The sequence below is a fragment of the Anguilla anguilla genome, chromosome 3, assembly GCF_013347855.1.
Source record: "Anguilla anguilla isolate fAngAng1 chromosome 3, fAngAng1.pri, whole genome shotgun sequence".
Taxonomy (NCBI): Eukaryota; Metazoa; Chordata; class Actinopteri; order Anguilliformes; family Anguillidae; genus Anguilla; species Anguilla anguilla.
Genome location: NC_049203.1, coordinates 37,395,660 through 37,420,254, shown reverse-complemented (window position 1 = coordinate 37,420,254; position 24,595 = coordinate 37,395,660). Strand labels below are relative to the sequence as shown.

Here is a 24,595-nt window from a genome sequence, read left to right as displayed (position 1 = left end):
CACCAAAGCCATTATCTTCTTTTCTGTAGTATCTATCCAGAAATGGAATAAGTGACATCACGCGCGATAATTTTAGCTTCAGTGCAAAAATAAGGGTTGGTGACTTCTATGAAGCCAGAGAAGGACCTCAGGTGACTGTTTTTCTCTCTATTGCCAGTTGTGTCCTAGTCTGAACATAAATGCAGAGTCTGCCAGTGCAAGAGCAATCAGTCACTCTATCATAACCACAATAGCCTTACAAGGAGAAGAGTATCAGTCAGTTTAAATTGCTCTCGCAGTACATAATATTTTACAAGGATAAGTTGATGGTCACAGCCTCCTAGTACAAGGAGACAGCGAAAAGTATCACAGTTTGCCATGCTTTGACAGCGTATAATGCAATGTTTTACCGAGGACAAGTGTACTAGTGTGTGATAACTGAGCTGGTGTTAAATTGTACAGAAGCAAAAGAACTGGATAAAACATGGTTGCATTAGGGAAGCGGAAAGCAGACGGCCGTATCTGGCTGAGCGCAAGACTCCAGTTACAGCTATAAATGAAAGCACATTCACATTGGCCGTTGTTTTTCCCTCATCCGCAAGCTTCCCTTGCGGAGGGCAGGGAAAATATTTAAACTGGAAATCTGAATTATGTAACTTTTAATTTGAATGGGAAGGAGTAGGAGGGGACTCTGGTTTTTATCGTGTCTCTAGTTCTTAAGAGAAAGACGCGTCTCCTTGCAGTCAGTCAGGGAGGCGATGGCGTCGGCGGAATGCGCTGACGGCGGCGTCCGGTCTGCGTTGCAGGGCATGCAGTGGAGCCTGCTGAAGGAGGAGGAGCTCCTTCCCCGGATCCTGGCCTTGGACGGGCGGCGGGGGCGTCCCTCGAACTCGGAGCACCAGCAGCCCGGCGACGACTCCTCCCCCCGCTCCCGACGCAGGAAAGGCCGCCCCCCCAACGTGGGAGAGGCGGAGTTCTCCAACGCCAAACTGCTCCGCAAGCTGGAAGCCCAAGGTGCGGTGCGCCCGCCCTGGTGGTCGATTCTGACCAGTGCAGTTCAGAGCTAGCGTGGGTAATTCAGGAATTTAGGTTGTGTTGTGATCGGGCCTTGGCACTTCAGTGTCAAAGCCATTGCTTGAGCAGGCAATTAGCTTCTGATTTGCTGGATTTAAATCAGCTATTTGAATAGTAACCTAACTATTAATGAATAGAAAGGAAAAATGTCCTGCAAGAAGTTTATTGGTCCAATGTCAAATATACAGTGAGCTCCATACAACAAATCCTTTTTTCCCCCTTGTTTTGGCTCTGTGCTCTGCACTGGGAATGTGAATTGTTTGATTACAAATCTAAAACTGTGGAATACAGAGCCAAATCAAGTCTTTGTCTCAAACATCATGGAGCTCACTGTATTTGCTGTGTAGCAGAGATAAAGTTTTAACAAGCAGATCTTCTCATACAATGGGGTGTGTCAAACTGCACTTTGGAGAGTTGCGAGTGATATTTTCGCTTTGGCTTTCTGTGACTGACCTTTTGCCCTCTGGGCCCTGCAATGCCCATCTCTGCTCTAGAAGTCACTCTGAAAATATAAAATAACTCCCAATCCATCCCACCCCGCCCCCCACCCCCCGAAATTTCAGAAATAGCCCGGCAGGCGGCTCAGATCAAACTGATGCGGAAGCTGGAGAAGCAGGCGCTGGCACGCGCGGCCAAGGAGGCCAGGAAACAGCAAGGTACGCTCCTCGCGCAGACTTCCTGTAGCGCCCGCTCGGAGCGAGCTGCCGCCACCGCAGACGAATGACACTAGCCTTGCGCTCTCTTTCTCTCTCTCTCTCTCTCTCTCTCTCTCAGCAATCAGAGCCGCAGAGGAGAAGAGAAAACAGAAGGAACAAATCAAGATCCTCAAACAGCAGGTACCCTCCCCGCCGCCGCCCCGGCTGTTTTTTACGCGCAGGAGCGCATCCTGTCCCGCAGCATTCGGCTTTGATCTGAAACTTCATAGCGACCGGCCGGCTCTCGTTTTTTTCCCCGCAGAGCGAAATCCCCGTAGTAGGTTGTTAAGGCAGTAAAGTAAGGCTCTTAAAAGCCCTCAAAATGAGCGTCCTTCTTTTCTGAATTATATTGTTGCAAAGTAGACCTGATTCGCCAGTGTGACTAACATATGTAAATCATTTCATACTGCGAGCGGATATTTACAGAAGGGGCTCCAGTGTTTTGCTCTGGGGTGGAACAGAGACGCCTCGAGTTACAAGTTCAGCTCCCTAATCACCGTGACCCCCTTGTTCTTTCGAATGTCCTTTAGTTTAAAGAACTTGGTGCTTCAGTCTTCACAAATATGTCCTTGTTATTGATTGTCATCTCTCTCTCTCTCTTTCTCTTTCTCTCTCACTGTCTTTCTCTCTCTCACTCTCTCTCTGTCTCAGGAGAAGATAAAGCGAATTCAGCAAATCCGAATTGAGAAAGAGCTCAGAGCACAGCAGATTCTGGAGGTGTGTCTGTAGAAGAGATCAAATACAGTAGAAAGATCCTGAAATCACAGCCGTTTGTTCGCGGTGCGAGTGGTTTCAAATATACCAGAAGCCGTTCCCAAATGATGTCATTTATATTTTTCCTCTCTTCTTTGCCGCGCATAATTTTGCATAGGACTAATGCTAAATTGGTTTCAGCGCACTGCTGTGAAAAACTAAGTCTGTCTTCACCTCCTTAGACCATGGTTAAATTGCGTATAAAAGATTTTTTTTTCACTTCAGACAATGGAAGGAGTTTAGCATAAGTAGGTGGAAGAAGTAGTTTTCCATACACATACAATTATAGAAGCTCCAGAGTGTTTTAGCAGGCCAAAATCAAATTTGAGTTGACACGGATGGGAAGCCATTCCTAACAGGATTTCTCTCAGCTTGTAATTACGTATTTAAATTTGACATAATTTATTCCTTCTCCTTTTCTACCCTGCAACCCTGAGGTTTGGTGTATGTTTTTGTCAAAAGTGTTTGTCCAGTGAAAGTGAATTTATATGATACAAAATCATAAGCTCCTTATCTGCTGTTTAGAGCAATTTTCTATATTTCTTCAATGTCCTTCATTGCTAATTGAAGCTGCTTGAAGCTCACAATGTTGATCTTTTGAGTGTGAAATAGCATGTGCATTAGAGTGATTAGTGTGATTCATAATGGTTTCATGTCTTGATCAATTAATTATGGTGTGCATTAAAAGAATATTAACGGCCACTTTTCCCAAACAGATTTTAACAACTGATCAAGAACTACATGCACTGATAATGACATTGTAATTGATTTTCAAATCAACATGGAATTTCACCAAATCATATACTGCTAGCCACCCTTGCATAAAATGTTATTACATTTTTACAACTTTCTTTCTTCTTCAGAGACTACAGTATCTGTTAAATGCAACTTTTTTGTGTTTGCAAATCAGAAGCTAGTGCAACTTAGTCCATTATTGCCAGCAAATCCACAAATTGAACTTGCTGTTAGGGTTAGTCATACAAACTTTAGGTAGCAAAATGTGCAGAAGGTAAATGGCTTGTGTATTTAAAGCTAACTGACATTGAAATGTACTACATAGCCCAGCTGAATCCTTTGTGAAACTGTTTTGTCACATAATCTTGGTTGCATCGACGGCCATTTTCCTGATGTATTCATATTTCAGAGTTTTGAAACGCCATTCATGGGCTGTAGGTTACTGGAGCCGTTGGGTGTTTTTTTTTCTTTTGCTTGAAAGCCGTTCAGTGGCTCTATTGTGTGACCTGCTGATCTGCTGTGGATTCACAGGCCAAGAGGAAGAAAAAGGAAGAAGCAGCAAATGCCAAAATCCTGGAAGCTGAGAAACGAACAAAGGTTAGTTCAGACGGCCCAGGAGCGGTGAGGGAGAACTGACAAGCGTGACTTAACACAAACACGAATGGCCACAGTTACGCCCAGCTACAAACCCACACTTTACTCTGGGTCACCACATTATGGGCCAGAGTAAGATCTGTGTGGTTAAAAAACATTGCCTTTTTTTTTTTTTTTTTTTTTTTACAGTATGTACAATTGAAATAAGTATATGTGATCACAGCTGTATTGTGCTGGCTGTGTTTCCTCTATTGGTTTTACATGAAACTAAAGCCTGGGAAAGCGTTTGTTTGGACGTACCGAACATTTGCATTGCCCCTGCTGTTTCTTTAGACCATTAACTTTCTATCACATCACAGTAAATGTGTATGAATAGAGCTATTGTGTGTGTGCTTTGTGCGTCTAAATATATGATTTCATAAACGTGAATATATAATAAATGTTTTTTTATTATTTAAGGCTTTCTTAAACCTTTATCAGAAAACATTGATTTCAAGCTCCAAGCAGATACTATTTTGGATTGTTAAATGCAATGTAACAATTTAAGAATATAGTATAAAACCTTAGTGGAGTAATAGGGAAGCTTAAATGAATTAAAAAGCTTCATGAAAACTTGGGTTGTTAGTCCAGGGCATGGAAGGTAGTGAAACTTTGAACCTCAAACCAGTATGAATCAGCCATCCCAGTGTATCAACCAATCAAATAATGACTGGATCTTCCTTTGGAATGAGTGCAGAAGCCTTGTGATGATGCTAGTGATGTCTTTGGTAAACGTGAACGCAATTATGTTTGGAATTTGAATGTTTTTGTTATTTCCTTGTTTGAAGGAAAAGGAGATGAGGAGGCAACAAGCTGTCATAATAAAGCACCAGGTAGGTGTCAGTTACTGCAGCTTTACATTTAACGTAGTGTTAGAAATACTAGAAGTACCTTTTTCATATATTTTAATCTTTTGGATTGAGGGGGCCTCTTTTTAAGAACTTACCAGTTCTTTATTAAATCCCTCATGTTTTTCTTTTCGTTAATCTCCATACTTTTGGGATTGGGTTATTTTTGGGGGCGGGGGGCTTCTTTATATACACTTGTTTATGACTCTGTGATTTCTGTTTCATAATACTTTGCCAACTCTTTCTACCAGGAGTTGGAGAGGCATAGACTAGATATGGTATGGGTATGTTTATTTTGTACATCTAACACCGCATCGTGAATTGGTTGTGATATGGTTGTCATAGCAATGCATAAAGCGTAGCCTTGGCTGCTGTCATACTACATCCTTCTGCATGGCTTTACAGCAAAGTGCATTGCATACGTCTGCTCTGTGTGTCCCTCGGAGACCAAGGAGTCCCCGCAAGCGACCAAGAAAGCTTCCTGCGCCCGTCAGATTCTGTTGAGGGCCGCAGTGCATTCTCATGGTGTATGTGAACACCTGGCATTGAAAGTCATTCATCACATTTTTTTTGTTTGTTTTTACTTTTGAATGACTGTAAAGTGCTTGAATTTTGAGCCCTGATGAAAAGTCAGTATTTGTCCAGTGAGTTGTACTTTCTCCGTCCATCCAGTCCCCTAGAAAGTTAACCCCCTGTGTCTACAGTCACTCAGTCACCCTCGTCCTTGCATATGTAGCTCAGTTTCAATGACAGGACAAGGCAACACATTCTCTCACTCATCAGTCACTTCACCTACTGTGTTTGTGTCATTTGAGTTCCTCCCCCTACACTTAGCCATACCCACCTATAAAACCATGTTAGGCCAAAGTGCGGCAATGCCATCATTGCCAAAGACCCATGCCATATTGAATTTAGCAGTACCATTAAAAGAAATGTTATTTTTCGAAAGAGCTCGTTTCAGGGTTTGACCTGAAAGAAGCTAAGTTTGCAGGTCATGTAAGATCTGATTGTAAATTTGTTCATACCGAATTGGCAATACACTGGCATTTTGAATTGCCACTATTGGATAAATAGATCCAAAAATATTTTTCACTATAGGCCTACACTACAGTACCCATAGAATCCTATAGTTTTACTGACAGGCTAATTTTAACTTTCTTTATTTCTTTTTTTGTAGTAGATGTACAGCCATTTTCGTACTAGCTCACCTTTGCTTTTTACTTGCCGGCTTATTAAGAAGCATCAGGGCTGAGCCACGAATTCCAAGCGAATGCTTCCTGTTTCGACCGTCTTCGCACCTGTCGCTTCCCCGCCGCGTGCTTATCGGATGTCATTTTATTGCCTTCTAAATCTTAACCAAAAACACATAAACCTGGACATTGTTTATGTAATTTGTCCATTTTTTTTTTTGGTACTTTTTTTTGCTCTTTATCTTCCTGCTAAATGTGCTTTTTTATTAAGCTGTCGTGTTTCATGTTGCCGTCCACCGCTTTCCTCGTGAGCCATTTTGCTGCTGACAGGATGCTTTCTGCTTTGCTAGGAGCGGGAGAGGAGGCGGCAGCACATGATGTTGATGAAGGCAATGGAGGCTCGGAAGAAGGCCGAGGTGGGTGATTTATGAATCGGCCGCTTCTCCTTGAAACCGTTACGGGCGTCCGGTTTTTCTTTCTTCTTTTCGGAAAATATATGGACTGTGAATAAAACTACGGCTCTGGCCCTAAGCAATTTTCTTTGAAAGCGCCGCAATTTATAAGCCAGTTACCGCGTTCTTCTGACTCGCAGTGACGTAATCCCAAAAACGACGTCCTCTACACCCGGTCTACACCCAGCACACGCCGCTGTTGTAACAGCTTCCTTCTTCCCCGTTGCTGCTAACGCGTCCGTATTTCGCTCGCAGGAGAAGGAGCGCTTGAAACAGGAGAAAAGGGACGAGAAGCGGTTAAACAAGGAGCGGAAATTGGAGCTGAAGAGACTGGAGGTGGAAATCGCCAAGGAGATGAAGAAGCCAAACGAAGATATGTGTTTAGCAGACCATAAGGTAATCGCATCAATAACCGAGACAAATAACAGCAAAAAAACCCCCAAAAAACTTATTACGCCGTTGAGCAGGGTTATTTAATGTGTGCCCGCTTTGGGATTGCTTTCGGAAATTTGGCCATTAAGAAACAAACAACAACAAACCTTCTAATTAATATGCATCAAAATGCGACTGTCCACTTTTGGAAGCATCTCTGAATAAGAGCGTCTGCTAAGTGATTGTAATGTAATGCAGGCATATGCACAGTATCATCTTACTGCCCACCAGAGACAGTAATGGTCTTTTCCTAAACCCATGAATTAGCACCTGTCACTCAGTCCATCCAACACTGCCCAGCCCATGTATCGAGCTGCCCACTAGTATTGCTCCCCCTTTCTGTTCCAATACGCATTAGTGCTGTGTATGAATATAATCTCCTTACATCCTCGTCTTAATACGGGCTGTTGTCCTGTTGTTTGGGTTATTATTTTTTATTTTATTGTGGTCCTGATCATTTTCTTTTTCAGTATTGCTATTTTTATCCCACTATGTTTGTATTTTGTAATTGACCATTTACCGCACATCATAAAACAGGAGGTAGCTTAATGATAACTGTAAAAATGATAGATTATAGTTATGAATATTTAAGAATGCGTATATTGTACACACACTTCATATCGCAGTATGCATATTAATGATTAATACATTTTATTAATATGAAGTAGAATATATTTGGGCTGCCTTTTTTTAACCGGCTCCTATGAAGAAATGATGGGAAGAATCGAACTGTAGGTTGTCCCTGGTTTAGCACGGGGGCTAAGGGCAAAGAATATTTGTTTGGAGAAATGAATGAACAGTGTGATCAAAGAGCTGCCTGATGATATTCCTTAGCATCTCACTTCAGTGTGCTCAAAGGGATAATGCTGCTCTCCCAAAAATGCGCTGTCAAACCACTTCTGCTGCAGTTTACAGCAGACATCGTGGGGGAAAAAATGACACGTGAGGGCTTTGTCTTTTATACGCAGGCTCCAGATTTGATGCCTGGATTCATAGGTGTTATTTCAGAGGTGGTACCACCTCCTCTGAAGTGACAGCAGGGACTGACTGCTGTGTGCAGCGTTTATTCCGTACACTGCCACCTTGTGGCCGTAAGCGGGCCTGCACTCTACTTTGTAATGCGGGGAGGGGAAAGAGAGGAAGGGGTTCATAAAACCTGTTTTGGGAAGACAGAACGGTGAGCCATGGATTTCTGTGCTCTTCTACAGCAGGATATAAATATCTCGTATCTCCCGAATCAATTTCTCTCAGCGGGCAGCCATGTGATTTTTATCAGTGCTGAGCAGGGACAATCAAGAGCCAAGTGCTAAGGAAATATTGAAGCTGTGCTCTTTTATGGGTAGCAGTGAAATATATATCAGGCTCTTCCAAACGCACACCCTGCTCTACAGCAGAGGGGCTAAGGGGAGCCCTTTTAGCGGGCTGTTCGGTGCTCGGATGCAGACGTGCTAACGCGTCGTTTGCCTCCGTGACGACGAGGCGGATTGTTTTTGCGGACGTCGTTGAAAGCGTTTGCGTTGCGGATCCCGTCCCAGGCCCTGCCGGAGCTGTCGCGGGTCCCGGGGCTCCTGCTTCCGGACGGCGCCTTCGCCGACTGCCTGACGGTGATGCAGTTCCTGCGGAGCTTCGGGAAGGTGCTGGGCCTGGACGTGAGCGCGGACGTGCCGGGCCTGGGCGCGCTGCAGGAGGGCCTGCTCAACGTGGGCGAGAGCATGGGCGAGGTGCAGGACCTGCTGGTGCGCATGCTGTCGGCCGCCGTGTGCGACCCGGGCCTGCCGCCGGGACACCGGGTGAGACCCCGCGGCGAGCGAGCGGACTGCGGGCCGCCCCACACACGGGCCACTAAAACACCACTGTTCTGAGCATTTATATACGGTTCAGACCTGCATCACACACGGCACCCCCAATCACGCATAATTACACTGTGTCATTATATAGCATAATGTCACACTGTGCTGTTGTAATCTGAAAGCAAACACAATATGCATATGCATGCACACATTCGCACACATTCACACTCCCACTCGCACTTACACACACACACACATGCACACACACTCATACATACACGCACTCTCTCACAGACACACACATGCGCACGCATATACTCACACTCTCTCACACATACACACGCGCATACACTCACACTCTCTCTCGCACTCTCTTTTTCACTCTCTCACACGCAAGCACACACCACTAGGGATGTAACGATATATCGTTGCACAAATTTTGTGATCCAAAAACGTGACCATCATGCAGCTAAAAACCGGATCGTGATATCAACTAAATCTCATCTCTTCCAATTATGCCACCGAAATGCTCTCTTTAGCCCAATTTGCATGGGACTAGTTTTACCCCAGGACATCCCATAATGTCATTTTTATGCGTTATGTTGGTAATTTCACTGGAGCATTCGGGATAAACCAATCCCTGCTTTTTCACCTCAGTCACTGAGATGTTTCCCCAAATATTCAGACAGACTGTATCTCAACCTCACAAACAGTATCTCAACCCTGCCACTTCAGAAGCTTCTAATTCAGCTTCTAGGATAAAACATGTACTTATCCAAGGCTAGAAATGGAAAATCCGTCTCTAGTCATTGAAGATTTTTCAGATTTTTAAAAAAATGTGGGCACTGGCCAGCCAAGGTGTTAAGGGGATATTAGTCCAACCAAGTTCAAACATTTGCACTTCATAAGAAATAATTTGATTCAATCTTAATTTAAAATATCATGAACCCTGTATTATCCTACTGAACCGTGAGCTGAGTGTATTGTTACATCCCTACATCACACTATAATGTTATAATATGAACACACACACATACTGCAATTCTGTGAGCTACAAATACACATACATGCTATACTGCAAGCATCCACAACACTACACTTTATTGATGTACTCATACACAAATGCAACAGTGCAGACACCCGTACCACACTGCAATAGATGCAATCAAAACACACCAACAAACATATGCAAGAAACACACTATACTGCTGTAATAAAGAATATTGAATAAACATACAGTACATTCAATCTGAGCATGCGCACGTCAGTCCTGCTGTAATCAGGACACACACACCACTACCTCCATGATGAGAACCCGCACATCAGTAATTTAGTAATAAGAACACACAGGCAGGGTGTTATTAACATCTTTTGCTCAGTGGGGCTAAATGAATTGGCTTATCACTCTCTGAGGGTATCTGTATTTAAAGTTCCTCTTAACGCAGTGTCTGCAATAAGAGCTAAAATGTAGTCCATCAGTAAAGCAATTTCTCTATGCTTATCTGAAGATGTTAGTCACACTTCTTCTAGGCAGGCTAGTGTTCCTCAAAGGAATTCAGCTGAATGGCTCCTGTCATGGGCCTTATATGATATTATAATAAAAATGATCTGAGTTAAAAGTGTGTGGGCTTTTAACTTCTTGTGATAAAATATTGAAAGATGGGTTCCCAAATGGTTAGGAAGTAAACCACCACAGGCACTGGCTGAGGCCTATTGCCTAGACATTAAAGGTTTTGCATGTTGTATAGAACAGCTGGACATAAATATGCCGCACACATAATACATGCAATTTGACCTTCAATTTTCGTACTTCAGTTAATTCATTAAATATCATGTTTGGTTGCTTTCCTTATTTTGAAATGAAAGACGTTACTTTGTACCCTAAATGGTACTGGTGAGAATGGGAATTGAATTGAAATTAGTCCGTTAAAATTCAAGCAGTGTTCGTCACTGATTTGGCTATGATTTTGTCATTCTTCCATTTCAATGGAAATTTTAGTAGTAAAACTAAAGGATATTTTTGGGAATTTGGAGTACTGCGTGACTCATTCTCCACAAAATAGCATCAAAGATATTAAATGTCTGTGTTAAGTTGTTGGGGGGGGGGGGGGGGGGGGTAAGGAAGCAAAGAAACATGGTCTTAATTCATTCTTAATTTTTTATAGTTCTTAATTAATTGTACGACACTTTAAACACTTTCAAGTGTTACTTGACAAAAATGATGTATTTTCTACTGGAAAAGTGTTGCTTGACCCTTTTTCTCAATGTCGCGCACCTCCACAATTTTATGTGGTGGACGGTGTCATACTTTGTTGTGTGGTGTGATTGGACAGTTTGCAACAAATGCTCAGGAATTTGCCGTCTTGTTACCATAGAGACAACAGAACCATTCCCCATAGGCCTTTGCTGAACTATAAATGCCAAACGTTATGCGACACCTTCATTTTTGTCAAGCAACACTCTGAAAATGTCCCGTGACAAAACATTTACCCAAAAGATTACCCTTTAGGGTCAGACACGTTCCTGTCTCCGTTTCTCTAGACGAAAACAGCCCTGGGGGACCACTTGACCAACGTGGGGATAAACAGGGACAACGTGTCTGAGGTCCTCCAGATCTACATGGAAGCGCACTGCGGGCAGACGGAGCTGGCCGTGCTGACGGAGAGCCTGAGGACCAAGGCCTTCCAGGCTCACACGCCCGTCCAGAAGGCCTCCATCCTGGCCTTCCTGGTCAACGAGCTGGCCTGCAGCAAGAGCGTGGTCAGGTAACGCTCCCGCACAGTCTTTCCTGGTTCGCAGTAGAACCTGCTGTCAGTTCTCTATCATGACAGGGCACGTTGACTGATGATAAGTTGATTTGCCTTAAACCCATAACAAGACTGGTCAGCCTAGTCTGATCTTGGAGGAGGGGAAGAGGGACCTTTACTGGTTGTCTCTGTTATTGTTAAAGACCCTGTTCAAGCAAAATTATTGTTATATATGAAGAACTAAGGAAAACAAATACTATGAAAAAAAAAAAATTGCTAACATTTTTCTGTAATTTCATTACTTTTTTTTTTTACACTGGCTGCATGCCAGTGTAAAATGGTATCCATGCACGTTTAAAAAAAAAAAAATTATATTTTAGGGTTATTATGCGTTTACCGGGTTAATTAGCCTACAAGTTGCTTCACTTACACTTATGCTTATTTATTATTTCTTAATTTTGACTACATGCAAACATTTATTCATTTTTGTGCATTTGTAAAATTTTTAATTTGAACCAGTGAAGAATTGGAATGGAGAGCCTTTTGATTTGTTCTTTGTAAACAGTGATTGCCAGAGTGTGGTAGCTCTACCCCCCATTAGTGGTAATAAAAATATCCCTTTGTCCTCTGTTTGTTTCCACACACACAAACATCACAGAAGGGTCTGGTAATCAGCTGCTCTTGACTCACTCAGAGGTCTGGAGCTGTGTGGGAAAGGAACCTGTAGTGATGATTTCTCTGACAATGATAAATACCAGACTGAAATCAGAAGTCCTCTTATCCTGAGATAACTGTCAAGAGTGCCAGTTTGGAACGGGACCATTCAACATCGAAATCCAGGGATTCGACAGCCAGGATACTTCTCATTAAATTTTTTTAAGTGTCTGGCCAAGCACATTTTGGTGCACATTTCTGAACAATTATCTTGTGGTTTGTTTTCACTGAAAGCATGCCACATTTTGCTTGGAACGTCTTAATAAGTCTGTCTCTGCTGGTTTGTTGTGGAATTGGGTGTTTATATAGCATGCACAGATATATTTGTGGAAGAAATTAGGAACAATGTTGGTATGAATTAGAGATGACATCTCTAAAGTTCTACTCTGCGCGCGCGTTTGTGCGTTCGTCTGTTCGTGCGTTTGTGCGTGCATGTGTGTGTGTTTAATTGCAGTGGAGCTATATTTGCTGCATCTGTTTATGTTTTAAGTGGTCAAGCTGACAGCTTCATTCATGAAACTAGAGACCATTCTGCGGTGCTATTTTGATACAGTCTGGAATGTGGTTGTGAAGATACAACCCGTGCTAGATGTTTCTTTTCAGTTCATATTTAACAGTGTGTTAAATATTAATTACATAAACCCTGGCGAAATTACTTTAAAGGACCTAGATATCTAGTTTCAGTAGTATGAGAATAAGAAGATCCCATTCTTACTGAGTTGATTTTTTTTTTCCCCCACTGAATCTTTTTATTGCAGTGAAATTGACAAAAACATCGATCACATGACCAATCTAAGGAGAGACAAGTGGGTCGTTGAAGGCAATCTTCGGAAGTGAGTGTCTTCATTATTCAAAGAGTGTCACAGATGGAGAAAAACAGAGAAATTGATCTTTTTACAAAGGCACCTAGGTTTTAATTTAAGTTTAAGTTACTGCAGTATGCCATGTGTCTTAATGGTGCTGGGTATCAACATGATTGTACAGAGAAAATAGGGATTCTAAAATAAATAAAAAATGTGCCAGAAAGAATATTGATAAATTGAGAAATCATAAATTAAGAGCATATCAATTCTTTATGTCATTTTGTTAACAAATATTCAAATGACATTAAACATAAAACTTTCTAATAAGCCTGATAGTGTAAATCCATAGTCTCTTCAGGATGATCTACAAATCTACGTACCATCTACAGTCCAGTTTATCTCAAGGTGTTTTATTCAAAGATGCGCCGCAAATAGCTTTTAATGGCTTACGGTAAGGGCTGTACAAATGAGAGAGATCACAGCTAACTAATAAACGTTAGCCCACAAGACGTGTTGCTGCCATATAGTGGCAATGCTATAACATTGACAGAACATTCAGGTAACATTGTGAGAACGTTATCTGGGGTGAAATTCAGCCTTGGTTAAGTGCGATGGATCCTCCCTCCCTCCCTCTCGGCCAGGCTGAGGATCATTCACGGAAAGAAGACGGGGAGGAGGGACGCGGGGGCCGCTGGGGGCGAGGAGGCCCAGGCCCTGGGCACGCCCACGGCCGGACGCAAGCGCAAGAGGAAAGCCGGCGACAGCGACGAGGACGACGACGAGGACAGCGACGACCAGGGCGACGAAGACGACGAGGACGAAGAGGAGGTCAAAAAGGGGAAGAAAGCGGACGCGTGCGAGGACGAGGTCAGTCGCAACGCCGCCTCGCGTGGAACTCGAGCGCGTTTTTAGTCGCACCGCTCGGTCCGCAAGCACCGCTCACCATTTCGTTCTCACAAGTGACTAATTAAGAGATTGGATGTTAGCCAGTTAATTAGGCGACCCTGGCTTTATTTTATACTCATTTGAAATTAGGAGCTTGAAATTATTTTTTAACATTTCCTTGAATTAACTTATTTGAAAATTTAAGTCAAGGGATAGTTTATATTGGGTGCACAAAAGAGGAGGCAGTTATTTGGGCCTTTATCAGTGCTGATTTTTAAATCACGGCCAAACTCCATTAAAAGTTATTTGCTTTAGCGAGCAGCAAATTCTAGCGGAGTTGCGAAGCGCTCAAAGAGACGACCGGGGCGTAATTACTCGGAAGTCGTCCCTCGCTCCTCATTGGTGGACTAACCAGGCCTGTCTTGCAGGATGAGGGGGACCAGGCGGCCAGCGTGGAGGAGCTGGAGAAGCAGATCGATAAGCTGTCGAAGGTAAGCGCCCAGCGGGCTCTGTGAGAGGACCTCGGCCGTAGGGAGCTCGGGGAGGGGGGAACCGCGAGGCTAACCCGCGCCGTGTCTCCGCTCCAGCAACAGAGCCAGATCCGGCGGAAGCTGTTCGAGGCGTCGCACCTGCTGCGCTCCATGCCGTACGGCCAGGACCGCTACAAGCGGCGCTACTGGGTGCTGCCGCAGTGCGGCGGCATCTTCGTGGAGGGGATGGAGAGCGCGGAAGGTGAGACGCCAAGCGGCTCAGACCCGCGCTTTCGGTATCCGGGTTTTGTAGCGCAGGACTGTGATCGTACATGTGACCCCTGGTGGTGGGAGGAGCTTCCCACTGCAGTCAGAACAGCAGAAACCCTGCTTCTTCAGATTTCTCCATGGCTCCCCCTGACCCCATTTACATATCCTTTCTTTCTTTTTCTCTTTCTCTCGTCCTTTTATATAATGTTATCGAAAACTGAAAAATCTGACAGAATACCTGTCTCAGACACCCCTACTACAATGTAGGCTAGTCTGTATAGATTATCCAAAGCTTATCTGTATAGTTGTGAATTTTTTTAATGATAAAATATGTTGTGTGTTCGGTTTACTTTACACTTATTGATTATAAATCCTCTTAGGAATCTTGGTGATTTTTACTCTTGGGAACACTGTATTTCTGTATTCCTGAGAGTAACATTGATGTTTTCCACTACTGTATGTCACTCTGGATAAGAGCGTCTGGCAAGTGAATGTAATGTAATGTGATATAATGTGCCCAAATGTCTTTGCTGAGGTTGATTTTAACATTGTTGGTCCCGCCACAGGTCAAGAGGAGGCGGAGAAAGAGAGGGAGAAAGGGAGGAGTGCACAAATGGTCCAGGTGAAAGAAGAGCCTCCGGAGGTCCCCGAGAAGCCCCCAGGCGTCAGCCCGGACCCCAGTTCCGAAGGGGACACGGTCACTCCAGAGAGGGTACAGGAGAAGGACTCCCCCAACCTCTTCCTCCAGAAGCCGGGCTCCTTCTCCAAGCTCAGCAAGCTCCTGGAGGTCGCCAAAATGTCCGCCGAGTCCGAAGGCCTCCCCCAGAAACAAAATGGCGACGCGGTGCCGGCCGTTGCCACGGCGACGTCCTCCCCCACCCACGCCGCCGACCCTCCGACGCCCCTGCCCAGCAGCCCCCCGCCCGCCCTGGCGCCGCCCGCCGCGGGCGCCACGCCCGACCCTCCCGCCCCGCTCCCCAGCCCCGGGAAGGCCTGCAGCCCCCAGCCGCTGTTGCCCGGCGACCAGCTCCTCCGGGTCCTGACGGAGAAGAGCGGCCACTGGTTCAGCCTGCTCCCCCGCTCGCCCTGCGACGACTCCTCCCTCACCTCCGCCCCCACCCCCCCGGCCGCCTCCCCCCAGCCCGCCTCCGCCAGGCCCAGGTCCCCGCCCCCCTCCTCGCCGACGCACCTGGCAACCTCAACCTCGTCCAGCCCCCACAACCCCGTGGGAATCAATAACTTTGCATTGTCAGCCTTGCAGGTGCGTGTGCCTTGGCTCTACATTACAGCGCCCTCCATCTTGCTGTTTGCTCATATGGTTTTTAGCCAGAGAAATGGCTCTGGTATCTGTTGGTTGCATGTGAATTGGAAGGCAGATGAACCAGCGTGTGCTGCTTTGAGTTATTGGAGGATGTTGGGGCAATGGAATGCACCTATGTATGAATGAGCATTCCATTGCCCCAACATCCTCCATCAACTCAAAGCAGCACACGCTGGTGCATCTGCCTTCCAATTCACATGCAAACTGACTTCTTACTCATGCATATGATAACAATAATAATAATGTTATATTATTAATATGTCTTCCCTTGGATCTCAAAGCCAGCTATAGTGAGGGAAGTTAATTTAGCCATCTCTAGTGTGTGGCACTCGTCTGAGTGATGCCATACATGGCGGCCATTTTGCAGCAGAACACACGTGCTGATGTGGACAGATGTGCTGTGCGTTACATTGCGCTGTTGTGTCAGTTGTGTATAAAAGCTTGATGAGCTCGTGTGGCCCCTCCCTACAGCTGAAGCCCGGCGTTCACATCATGGGGCTCCCGTTCTGTGGCTGGCCCGGTGGAATGATGAGCGCAAACCTGTCCTTCTCCGGGGGCCCGCTGCCCCCCCTGCTGGGTGCCGGGTACCCCCCGGCAGAGGGCAACGGTAACCCCTTCCTGGCCCCCAGCGTCTCCACCAGTAAGAGCGAGTCCCCGGGCCCCCCCAGCGAGAAGCCCCCTTCTGCCGCCTCCCCCGCTGTGGAAGTGGCCAAACCGCCGGACTGTCCTGCCCCTCAGCCAATCCCAGAAGGTGAACATGCCACTCCCTCTTATAAACACCAGTACCCCTGATGGGCTACGTGGGGACCTAGCAAAGACACTTAGCGTTATTATTTGTGTGTGTATGTTTTCAAAGATGTCTGTGCAGAGTTAAGTACGTTGTATGTTTGTGTTTAAAATTTGTGTTGGTGCGAAGTTGAGTAAGGTGTATTTGTGTGTATTTGCAGAGTTGAGTAAGTTGCATATGTTTGTGTTTGTGTATGTGCAAATATGTGTAAGCTGTGTATGTGCAAAGTTGAGTAAGGTGTGTTTGTTTCTGTTTATGTGTACAAAGTTGAGTAAGGTGTTTATATATGTGCACAGATCAGTAAGGTGTATGTGTACATGTGCAGAGAAGTAATTTGAGTGTGGGCACAGATAGTAAGCTGTGTGTTTTTGGGATGTAGTAACCTGTGTTCATGTGTGTGTTTGTGTGCGTGTGCGTGTGTGTATGTGTGCGTTTGTGTGCGTGTGTGTGGGCATGTGTGTGTCCGTGTGCGTGCGTGTGCATGTGTGTCCGTGCAGAGCTGCTCTCCGGCTGGTGGAAGGTGGCGGACATGGAGGAGCTGCGGACTCTGGTGAAGGCGCTGCACTCCAGGGGCCTGCGGGAGAAGGCCTTGCAGAAGCAGATCCAGAAACACATGGAGTGCATCGCTCAGGCCTGCGCCAAGAACAAGGACGGTGGGTCCCTCTGAGACCACATCGCCGTGGAGAGCAGGCTGGCTTTAATGATACACACTCTGTCAGGCACCGTTTGTGACACAGTACTGACTAGTGGGGACAATTTATTCACAAAGCCTTCCTGTCAGGCATCTCGCAAGCAAAAATGAGGATTAGTTCCAACAAAGTTAGCTATAGCATCATACAGAGGCCATGTTCCCTCACACAGATTTTGTGTTTGTGTTGACCCATTTAAGCCTGTGGGAAACTAAAGTTGCCGATGTCTCTGCCACTCTTTTTTGCATCTGTGAATATTTTTCGGCCACTAAAGTGGTACATTCAAACCATCATAACTTGAAAAATACAATTAAAATTTTCAAGAAAACATGTTCATATGGAAGGGTGTGCAAATGGTTACATGTAAGAAATCTCTGGGAAAAATCTTGGCATTAATGGGTTAAATTCTTCAGTAGACATTATCTATATATTTATGTATATATGAAAAAAAAGTGTTTTGATTTTATGTCATGCAGTGCAAGTAGCAGCTTGGCAACCATTCAGGTTTGGTCTGTGGTTTCCACTTGAGTGGTAGGGGGATTGACTGAGTGATGTGGTCTGACAGCTCTGAATAGGCATATCCCTGCTGGATATATTCTGATCCATAGACGGTCTGAACAGATTGCCGTGGATTCACATGAGTAACACCACGGCACTAACTCTTGATCTCTGGTTACACAAATGTACCAGGCTGCTGTATTTGAGGCGTAGCTGTCCAGTTTATATATATAATGGTTATACTTTTGAATCTTTAAATGCTTTACATACGTGACTGAGCTCTGCAATTGTTGTAGCTTGTGTAGGCACATTGCACATGGTATCTAGGGGAGTTGCTATCGAACGACGAGGAACATTTCCTGCTGACCAAAACCCTTCCTCCTGGGGCAACACGTTAGCCAATTAACTATCAGCAGGACTCCTGGACACAGTCAGCACTGGTCCGGATTCTCCGGGGAGCCCATTAAATGTGCATTTGTGAACGCGCCGCAGTGCTGAAGTTGAGCTGAAGTAGAGCGGAGTCCTCGCGCGTGAGCGGTTTCTGACTGCCGTGCCCCGCCCTCTCCCAGCCGCCGCCATCGACGTGGCGGAGCTGGAGGAGAACCAGGTGACGGAGGAAACGGTGGAGAGCTGGTGCGTGGAGGAGCAGGCCATGGAGGTGGATATTGCCGTCCTGCAGCAGGTGGAGGAGCTGGAGAGGAAGGTGACCTCTGCCAGCCTGCAGGTCAAGGTAACGCACTGACAGCAGCCGTTAAACACCATGGCAAAGCAGTTAATCAGGAGGGGCTGCAGGTTTAAATCTCGTGTGGGGCACAGCCTTTTTTCCTCCAACACGGGACTGCTTCAGCGACTTCAGGAAAATATCCAGCTGTATTAATGCATTATGTGTAAAAAATATAATTAAATAAAGTTGCAATGGGTAAGAGTAGTTATATGCCCTATACAAAATTTAGCAGAGCGCACACAAAGGATAAAACAACATGAAAATAATGTAAAATGATTTGTGTTATTTCAAAGACTGAGATAGATCTGCATACAGCCCAATGCTTTTAGCAATGCTTTTAACAAGGGGTTTATGGTTGGAAGTTGGCATTGGTACATTGGAATACAACTAGACAGTTACTTAATTAAGCGCAGGTGAGAAATTTCTTATTTTGCCTGTGAGGGTTTCACTTGATGAATCTTTGTCTAGTTATATTTGTGTACTTGTTCTTAATCTGTATTAGAACTCTCTCGATAGGCTTAGCATTAAGTGTTCATTGCACTTGAGCTTTCTCCAAGATCTTTAGCATTTCATTATGCCCTATATTAAGCAAATATATAATGAGATATAACGATCCAGTTAATAGGAAGGTGCTATGTATAGTTCATGTTCATTTGGGGAAGAAAGAAAAAAATACACCATACATGCGGAAGGCAGCTTGTGCATCACATTACAGGCATTTAGCAGACGCTCTTATCCAGAGCAACTTACACAACTTGCTTTTTCTTTTTACATATCATTTACATTGCATCCAATTGTACTGCTGAATATATACTGAAGCAATGCAGGTTAAGTACCTTGCTCAAGGGTACAATGCCAGTGTCCTACCGGGGGAGTGAACCTGTGACCTTTAGGTTATAAGACCAACTCCTTACCCATTATACTACACCGCCACCCCTATCACCAGCTTTTGATGATACCGAAGGAAATTAGTTTAAATTCTAGCAGACGCGAGGAGAGCTAATACTTAGCCTTCCGTTCCCTCCGCAGGGGTGGCTGTACCCCGAGCCCCAGTCAGAGAGGGAAGACCTGGTGTACCACGAGCATAAGCCCGTCGCCAGGCTGTGTCCGGCCGGAGACAAAGAGGCCGGCCAGAGGCAGGAGGACCCTGGGGACGGCAGCATCGTGCGGCGTGTCAACAACCCGCTAGATATAGCTGTAACCAGGCTGGCTGAGTTGGAGAGGAACATCGAGAGAAGGTATCTGAAGAGCCCCTTAAGCACCACCATTCAGATCAAACTGGATAATGTGGGTACAGTCACTGTCCCTGCTTCTGCACCATCCAGTAGTGATGGTGGGGATGGGTAGGTCATCCAGATTCATTTGAGCCCTCTTTGTGCTTCTCTGCTGACTGGAGCCTCTTTCATTGTCTTGCCTGTTAACCCCCCCCCCCCCCCCCACAGACTCCTACCCTCCACCCTCCACCTCGTTTGATTCCTCCTGTTTGACTCCAGTACTTTATCGTGCTGTATCTTTGGAACTGTCTCACGGTCTCCTGCATGGTTGCGTGGTGCCGGCTTCCGTGGTATTTGTGACGTCTCCCTCTGCTCGTTTGTGCGGACTCCCGCACCGCCACCCCCACCCCCCCACCCCACACCCCACACACTCCCGAATGTTAACAGGCATGTCACCAGTTCTGTAAGGGTGGTGTCGTCTGCTTTGTCTAGCCCACTTTGTTTTGCACTCCCTGTCGCTTCCTGTGCTCTGTCGTAAAAAAGTCCGGTGGCGGTAGTGCGTCGTTTTGTGCGGCGCGCGCTGACCCCCTCTTGCCCCCTCCCCCTGGCAGAGGCGAGGAAGAGGTGGCCCCCGGCATGAAGACGTGGCGCAAGGCGCTGGGCGAGGTGCGCAGCGCGGCCCAGCTGGGCATGTGCATCCAGCAGCTGCAGAAGTCCATCGCCTGGGAGAGGTCCATCATGAAAGTGGTGAGCGAAACTCACGCCCTCCCTCGCCACGTCTTTCCGTCCCCCAATAGCATCCCCCCGAGCATTTCCAGGGCACCACGGTTACCAAGCCCGCTCTCGTCTGTTTCGCAGTACTGCCAAATTTGCCGAAAGGGGGATAATGAGGAACTGCTCTTGCTTTGCGATGGCTGCGATAAAGGCTGTCACACTTACTGCCACAGACCCAAGATCACAGCCATCCCCGAGGGGGACTGGTTCTGTCCTGCCTGCATTTCCAAGGTAACTCTGGCCTTCAGTCCAAGTGCCTTCTCAGTTTAAAAAGAAAAAAAAAAAAGAAACAGCCTTTTCAAATACATACAGTATTTTCAAATACAGTGCATTCTGCAAAGGCACTTTAGCTATGTTATGAAGAAAAAAAAATTTATGCTAGATTTTTAAATAAAATGAAAAATACTGTTATAGTGAAGAGCATTTTCAGTTAGTACTGTGAGAAAGCTGCTGAGAAGTCATTGTTTTTTGAAGCCAAATTGAAGCAGAAACTAGTTTTTAAGCCTTCGAATTGTAATAGGTGTTAATTTGGAAATTGTTTGATTTAAGAATTGGCAATGTATGAACAAATTTTAAATAAACAATTTATACTGCACAAGATTTGAAAATAGTTCAAACTCATATTATTGTAACTTTAAATACAGTGCTGAAATACTTCTGTTGAAGGCTGAATTGACACGCCTTCAACTGCAGCGTTTCACATTGCTAACAAATCTCTTAGGGCAGAGCTTTCCCGGTCAAAGTCTACCCAGTGAATTAAGTGAGCAGGCAGCCTCTGTTTGTACTCAGCCATGACCTTTCCTGATTAGATATCTTGTTTCTGTGAGCATGTCTGGTACCTGAATTCAAAGTACTTTTTCTTCTTCTCTGACATTCAGGCGAGCGGTCAATCCCCTAAAAATAAAAAGCTGCAGAACAGAGGAGGGGGAGGAGGAGGAGGAGGGGGAGGAGGGGGAAGCGGGGGTGGAGGAGGCAGCGGGGGAGGAGGAGGAGGAGGAGGCGGAGGAGGAGGAGGCAGCGGAGGTGCGGGAGGAGGTGGAAAGAAAAGCAGCGAACCGAAGCGGAGCAGGAAGCCTGGCGCGGTCGGGGAGGGCGCAGAGGACGATGCTGTTAGCACAAGCAGCACTCCAAAGAAAGGAGGGAAAGATGTGAAAAAGAGGAAAGGGGAGGAGACCCCACCCCCGAACCAGCCCAAGCAGGACAGCCCCGCCCCTGCAAAGAAACCTGCCAGAGACAACATAAAGGACCTCACTTTGTGCAGGTATGAATGAGCAGGAGTCTAACACCTACTGTAGTACTGTAACCCCACACAATGGACATCGGTTTGTTGCTGGATAAGTTCCTGGATCATTTTAGAGTTTTCAGTACCCACCAACTGACCTACACTTCACATTCACATAGTGTGGTTCTTCGACTGAACTAAAACCTAGGGCAAGCATTTGGTTGGCCAAATTAAACCTTTGGGCCATAGTCTTGGTGTATGCTTGTTTATTTCAAGTAAGTGCTTTTTATGGATGTCCTTTTTCCATAAAATATTTTTTAAAATGTGGCAAATTCATTTGGAGCTCCAAACAGACAATGGACTGTATGTTTAACGACAATTGCCACATCTCCCGTGGATGTTTTTTGAACAGAACAGGCCCAGTCCTCTGTCTCGTCTTGCACTGGTATTGCATGTTTGATTGAACGTGCGCACTTGTGACCTGTGTGTGATCGCTCCTTGTGCCCGTCAGCATCCTGCTGTCCGAGCTGGAGGGCCACGAGGACGCCTGGCCCTTCCTCACCCCCGTCAACCTCAAGTCTGTCCCTGGCTACAAGAAAGTCATCAAGAAACCCATGGACTTCTCCACTATTCGAGAAAAGCTTTGTTGCAATCAGTGAGTACCATATACGCGTGTATAATCCTTTATCACGCTGATTAAAAAGACTATAGTGAAAATAATGTAACTTTATGAATAACATTATTACTTTGCTGCACAGATTGATACTGCACAGTACTTAATGAACGAAAATGTGTTTCAAAAGAATCTCTTCACAGAGGTTCTGTGTATTACAACAGTATAATTTGTTCTTTCCTTCCGTTTAAGATACCAGAATCTGGAGACATTCATCATTGATGTCAACTTGGTTTTTGACAACTGTGAAAAATTTAATGAAGACAACTCCGATATTGGACGAGCCGGACACAACATGAGGAAGTTTTTTGAAAGAAGATGGACTGACCTTCTGAAGACTAACTAAGACTGACGTTACTGTACTTTAGCTATCTGGGACCACTCATCTCCATGTCCAGTTCCCAGAACAGCACACTTGAGAAAGTATTGTACTCCAAATCTCCAAGGCACGAGGCTCAAGTCTCTTCCCCAACAAAGCAGGGCTTCGAAATTAAGTTACTTATACTGATGTACAAAGCTGGTCAGGCAAGAACAGGGAGAATGCACCCAGAGATCTGGTCTGGAGTGCTTTAGTGCAATACTTTTTCTTTCTAAGAAACCGCACTGAATTCGCAACCATCAGAGCTGTAATAGGGAAAGGATGCTTCCCACTAGCTATCTGTAAATATATATTTTTTTCCTTTTTAAAAAAACTGTATTGTTAATATTATAGTGAATGTATTTAATTTGAATTATTTATGATTTTTAAAGGTCCAGTGTTCTTCATTTTCTATGAAAAGGAAGAAATCACAAAAACTGCTTTAAATCTAAAGGAATGTTTTTTTTTTTCTTTCCAAGTATAAAACAAAGCCAAGAAAAAAAATGTACTGTTTACATTGTTCCGTGCATCCGGGGCACCCGAAGACTCATTACGGTAATACTGTAAAGCTGCATTTATGTATAAATATATGTTTTTGCATCACTTAGTTGCAAAAGGCAGTGAGACAACAGTGACACATCTGTATATACTGTTCATTAATGTTAATATTAAGTCTTGTTTGGAATATGTATGATGTGTACATATCGTTTCAGACATCAGATATTGTTTATGCCTTAGAATTGACTGTAGAATATTATTTTAGTCTTAAAGTGATGATGAATTTATTGCTTGTACAGTAAATATCCTCTGCAAACACTGTGGTCTCCTTAATCTTGGTAGTGCCTACCTTTACAACAGGGTGTAGGGGATATTGTTTTTGTTTCCCATTTTTCTATTTTTTTAAATGTATCCTTTTAACCCTCCCTGGCCTCAACCCTTCTGACGTAATCATTTTATCCGTATAAGCTAGATTGCGACACACAGTATTTTTCACAAACGCGTTTCTCTCCATCTACCTGTACACAGATTCTAGGACACAGGGACACTTGTAACCATTGTGTTTAAATCTTTCTGTGTGTCCTGGCCTACTACAGGCAGCTAGAACAGATTATTATAATTATTTTTTTTTTTTGTACCTGAGTGAGAGTACTTGAAGTTTTTATTTTAAGAGCTTGTGGAAAAAATGTAGCATTCTTTTTGTAGGAGCATTATTTTTCACTAGTGTGTGTGGCACGGATCTATTAAAAGGATGTTTTTCAAACCAGTATCGTTGTGTGCTTTATTCTGGTATTTTTTCACTCTGAAACATTTGCTGCACTGAGAAAGGTGAGTACAGTGTGTATAATGGAGTGAAGAAGAAGGGGGGAAATGGCTTCATCTGAAGTGGAAAGAGGGAAAATACCATCCCATGCCCTCGTAGTGGTTATTTCCAAACAGAGCACTTTTTTTGCATTCATGGCCCTTCTGTTAAGGGTCATCGTAAATCAGGGATCTTAAGCTGAAATTCTTGAGGGCTGCTGTGTCCACGCCCGGCTGAAACCCAGGGGCCCATGCTGTCAGGGGGCCCACAAGGTCCGGGGTGGGGGGACAATATCACAGTAATCAAAAAGTAGAAATCCTACCTGTAGCTTAGAGATCCTGCGCTCTGTCTGTTCCGCTGTCTGTGCGGCTGTGGTGCAGTCGGTGCTCTGCTTTAAAATGGGCGTGGCGGAGGGTTGTGGGTCGGCTAGCCATGAAGTTTGTCGTAGCCCCGGGGCCCATGTAATCTTAATACAACCCTGGCTATGTCTGCTGGTTTCTAATGTGTTCCTGCACCTAAAGTGCTTAATTTAAGTCATTCATTGGCTGAAGAGTCTGCACACCTT

General features: G+C 45.0%; 1 protein-coding gene across 11 annotated transcripts in view; it reads left to right on the top strand.

The window, feature by feature from the left end:
- Window positions 1-23,995, top strand: part of baz2ba (bromodomain adjacent to zinc finger domain, 2Ba) — a 103,017-nt gene extending 79,022 nt beyond the window's left edge. For 2 of the 11 annotated variants that reach the window (XM_035408995.1, XM_035408993.1), the window contains 26 exons: window positions 30-131; window positions 786-993; window positions 1,617-1,709; window positions 1,828-1,889; window positions 2,400-2,465; window positions 3,768-3,833; window positions 4,658-4,702; window positions 4,969-5,001; window positions 6,258-6,323; window positions 6,615-6,755; window positions 8,327-8,581; window positions 11,123-11,346; window positions 12,801-12,875; window positions 13,487-13,712; window positions 14,159-14,221; window positions 14,318-14,462; window positions 15,037-15,731; window positions 16,263-16,542; window positions 17,076-17,231; window positions 18,335-18,495; window positions 19,519-19,832; window positions 20,315-20,450; window positions 20,562-20,708; window positions 21,356-21,738; window positions 22,211-22,354; window positions 22,565-23,995. In XM_035408995.1, the coding sequence (XP_035264886.1) occupies window positions 30-131; window positions 786-993; window positions 1,617-1,709; window positions 1,828-1,889; window positions 2,400-2,465; window positions 3,768-3,833; window positions 4,658-4,702; window positions 4,969-5,001; window positions 6,258-6,323; window positions 6,615-6,755; window positions 8,327-8,581; window positions 11,123-11,346; window positions 12,801-12,875; window positions 13,487-13,712; window positions 14,159-14,221; window positions 14,318-14,462; window positions 15,037-15,731; window positions 16,263-16,542; window positions 17,076-17,231; window positions 18,335-18,495; window positions 19,519-19,832; window positions 20,315-20,450; window positions 20,562-20,708; window positions 21,356-21,738; window positions 22,211-22,354; window positions 22,565-22,718 (4,440 nt within the window). In that variant the 3' untranslated portion in view covers window positions 22,719-23,995. The remainder of the gene's footprint in view (window positions 1-29; window positions 132-785; window positions 994-1,616; window positions 1,710-1,827; window positions 1,890-2,399; window positions 2,466-3,767; window positions 3,834-4,657; window positions 4,703-4,968; window positions 5,002-6,257; window positions 6,324-6,614; window positions 6,756-8,326; window positions 8,582-11,122; window positions 11,347-12,800; window positions 12,876-13,486; window positions 13,713-14,158; window positions 14,222-14,317; window positions 14,463-15,036; window positions 15,732-16,262; window positions 16,543-17,075; window positions 17,232-18,334; window positions 18,496-19,518; window positions 19,833-20,314; window positions 20,451-20,561; window positions 20,709-21,355; window positions 21,739-22,210; window positions 22,355-22,564) is intronic. The other 9 variants (XM_035408994.1, XM_035409003.1, XM_035408998.1 and 6 more) reach the window with 9 other exon arrangements.
- The last annotated feature ends 600 nt before the right edge of the window (window positions 23,996-24,595 follow it).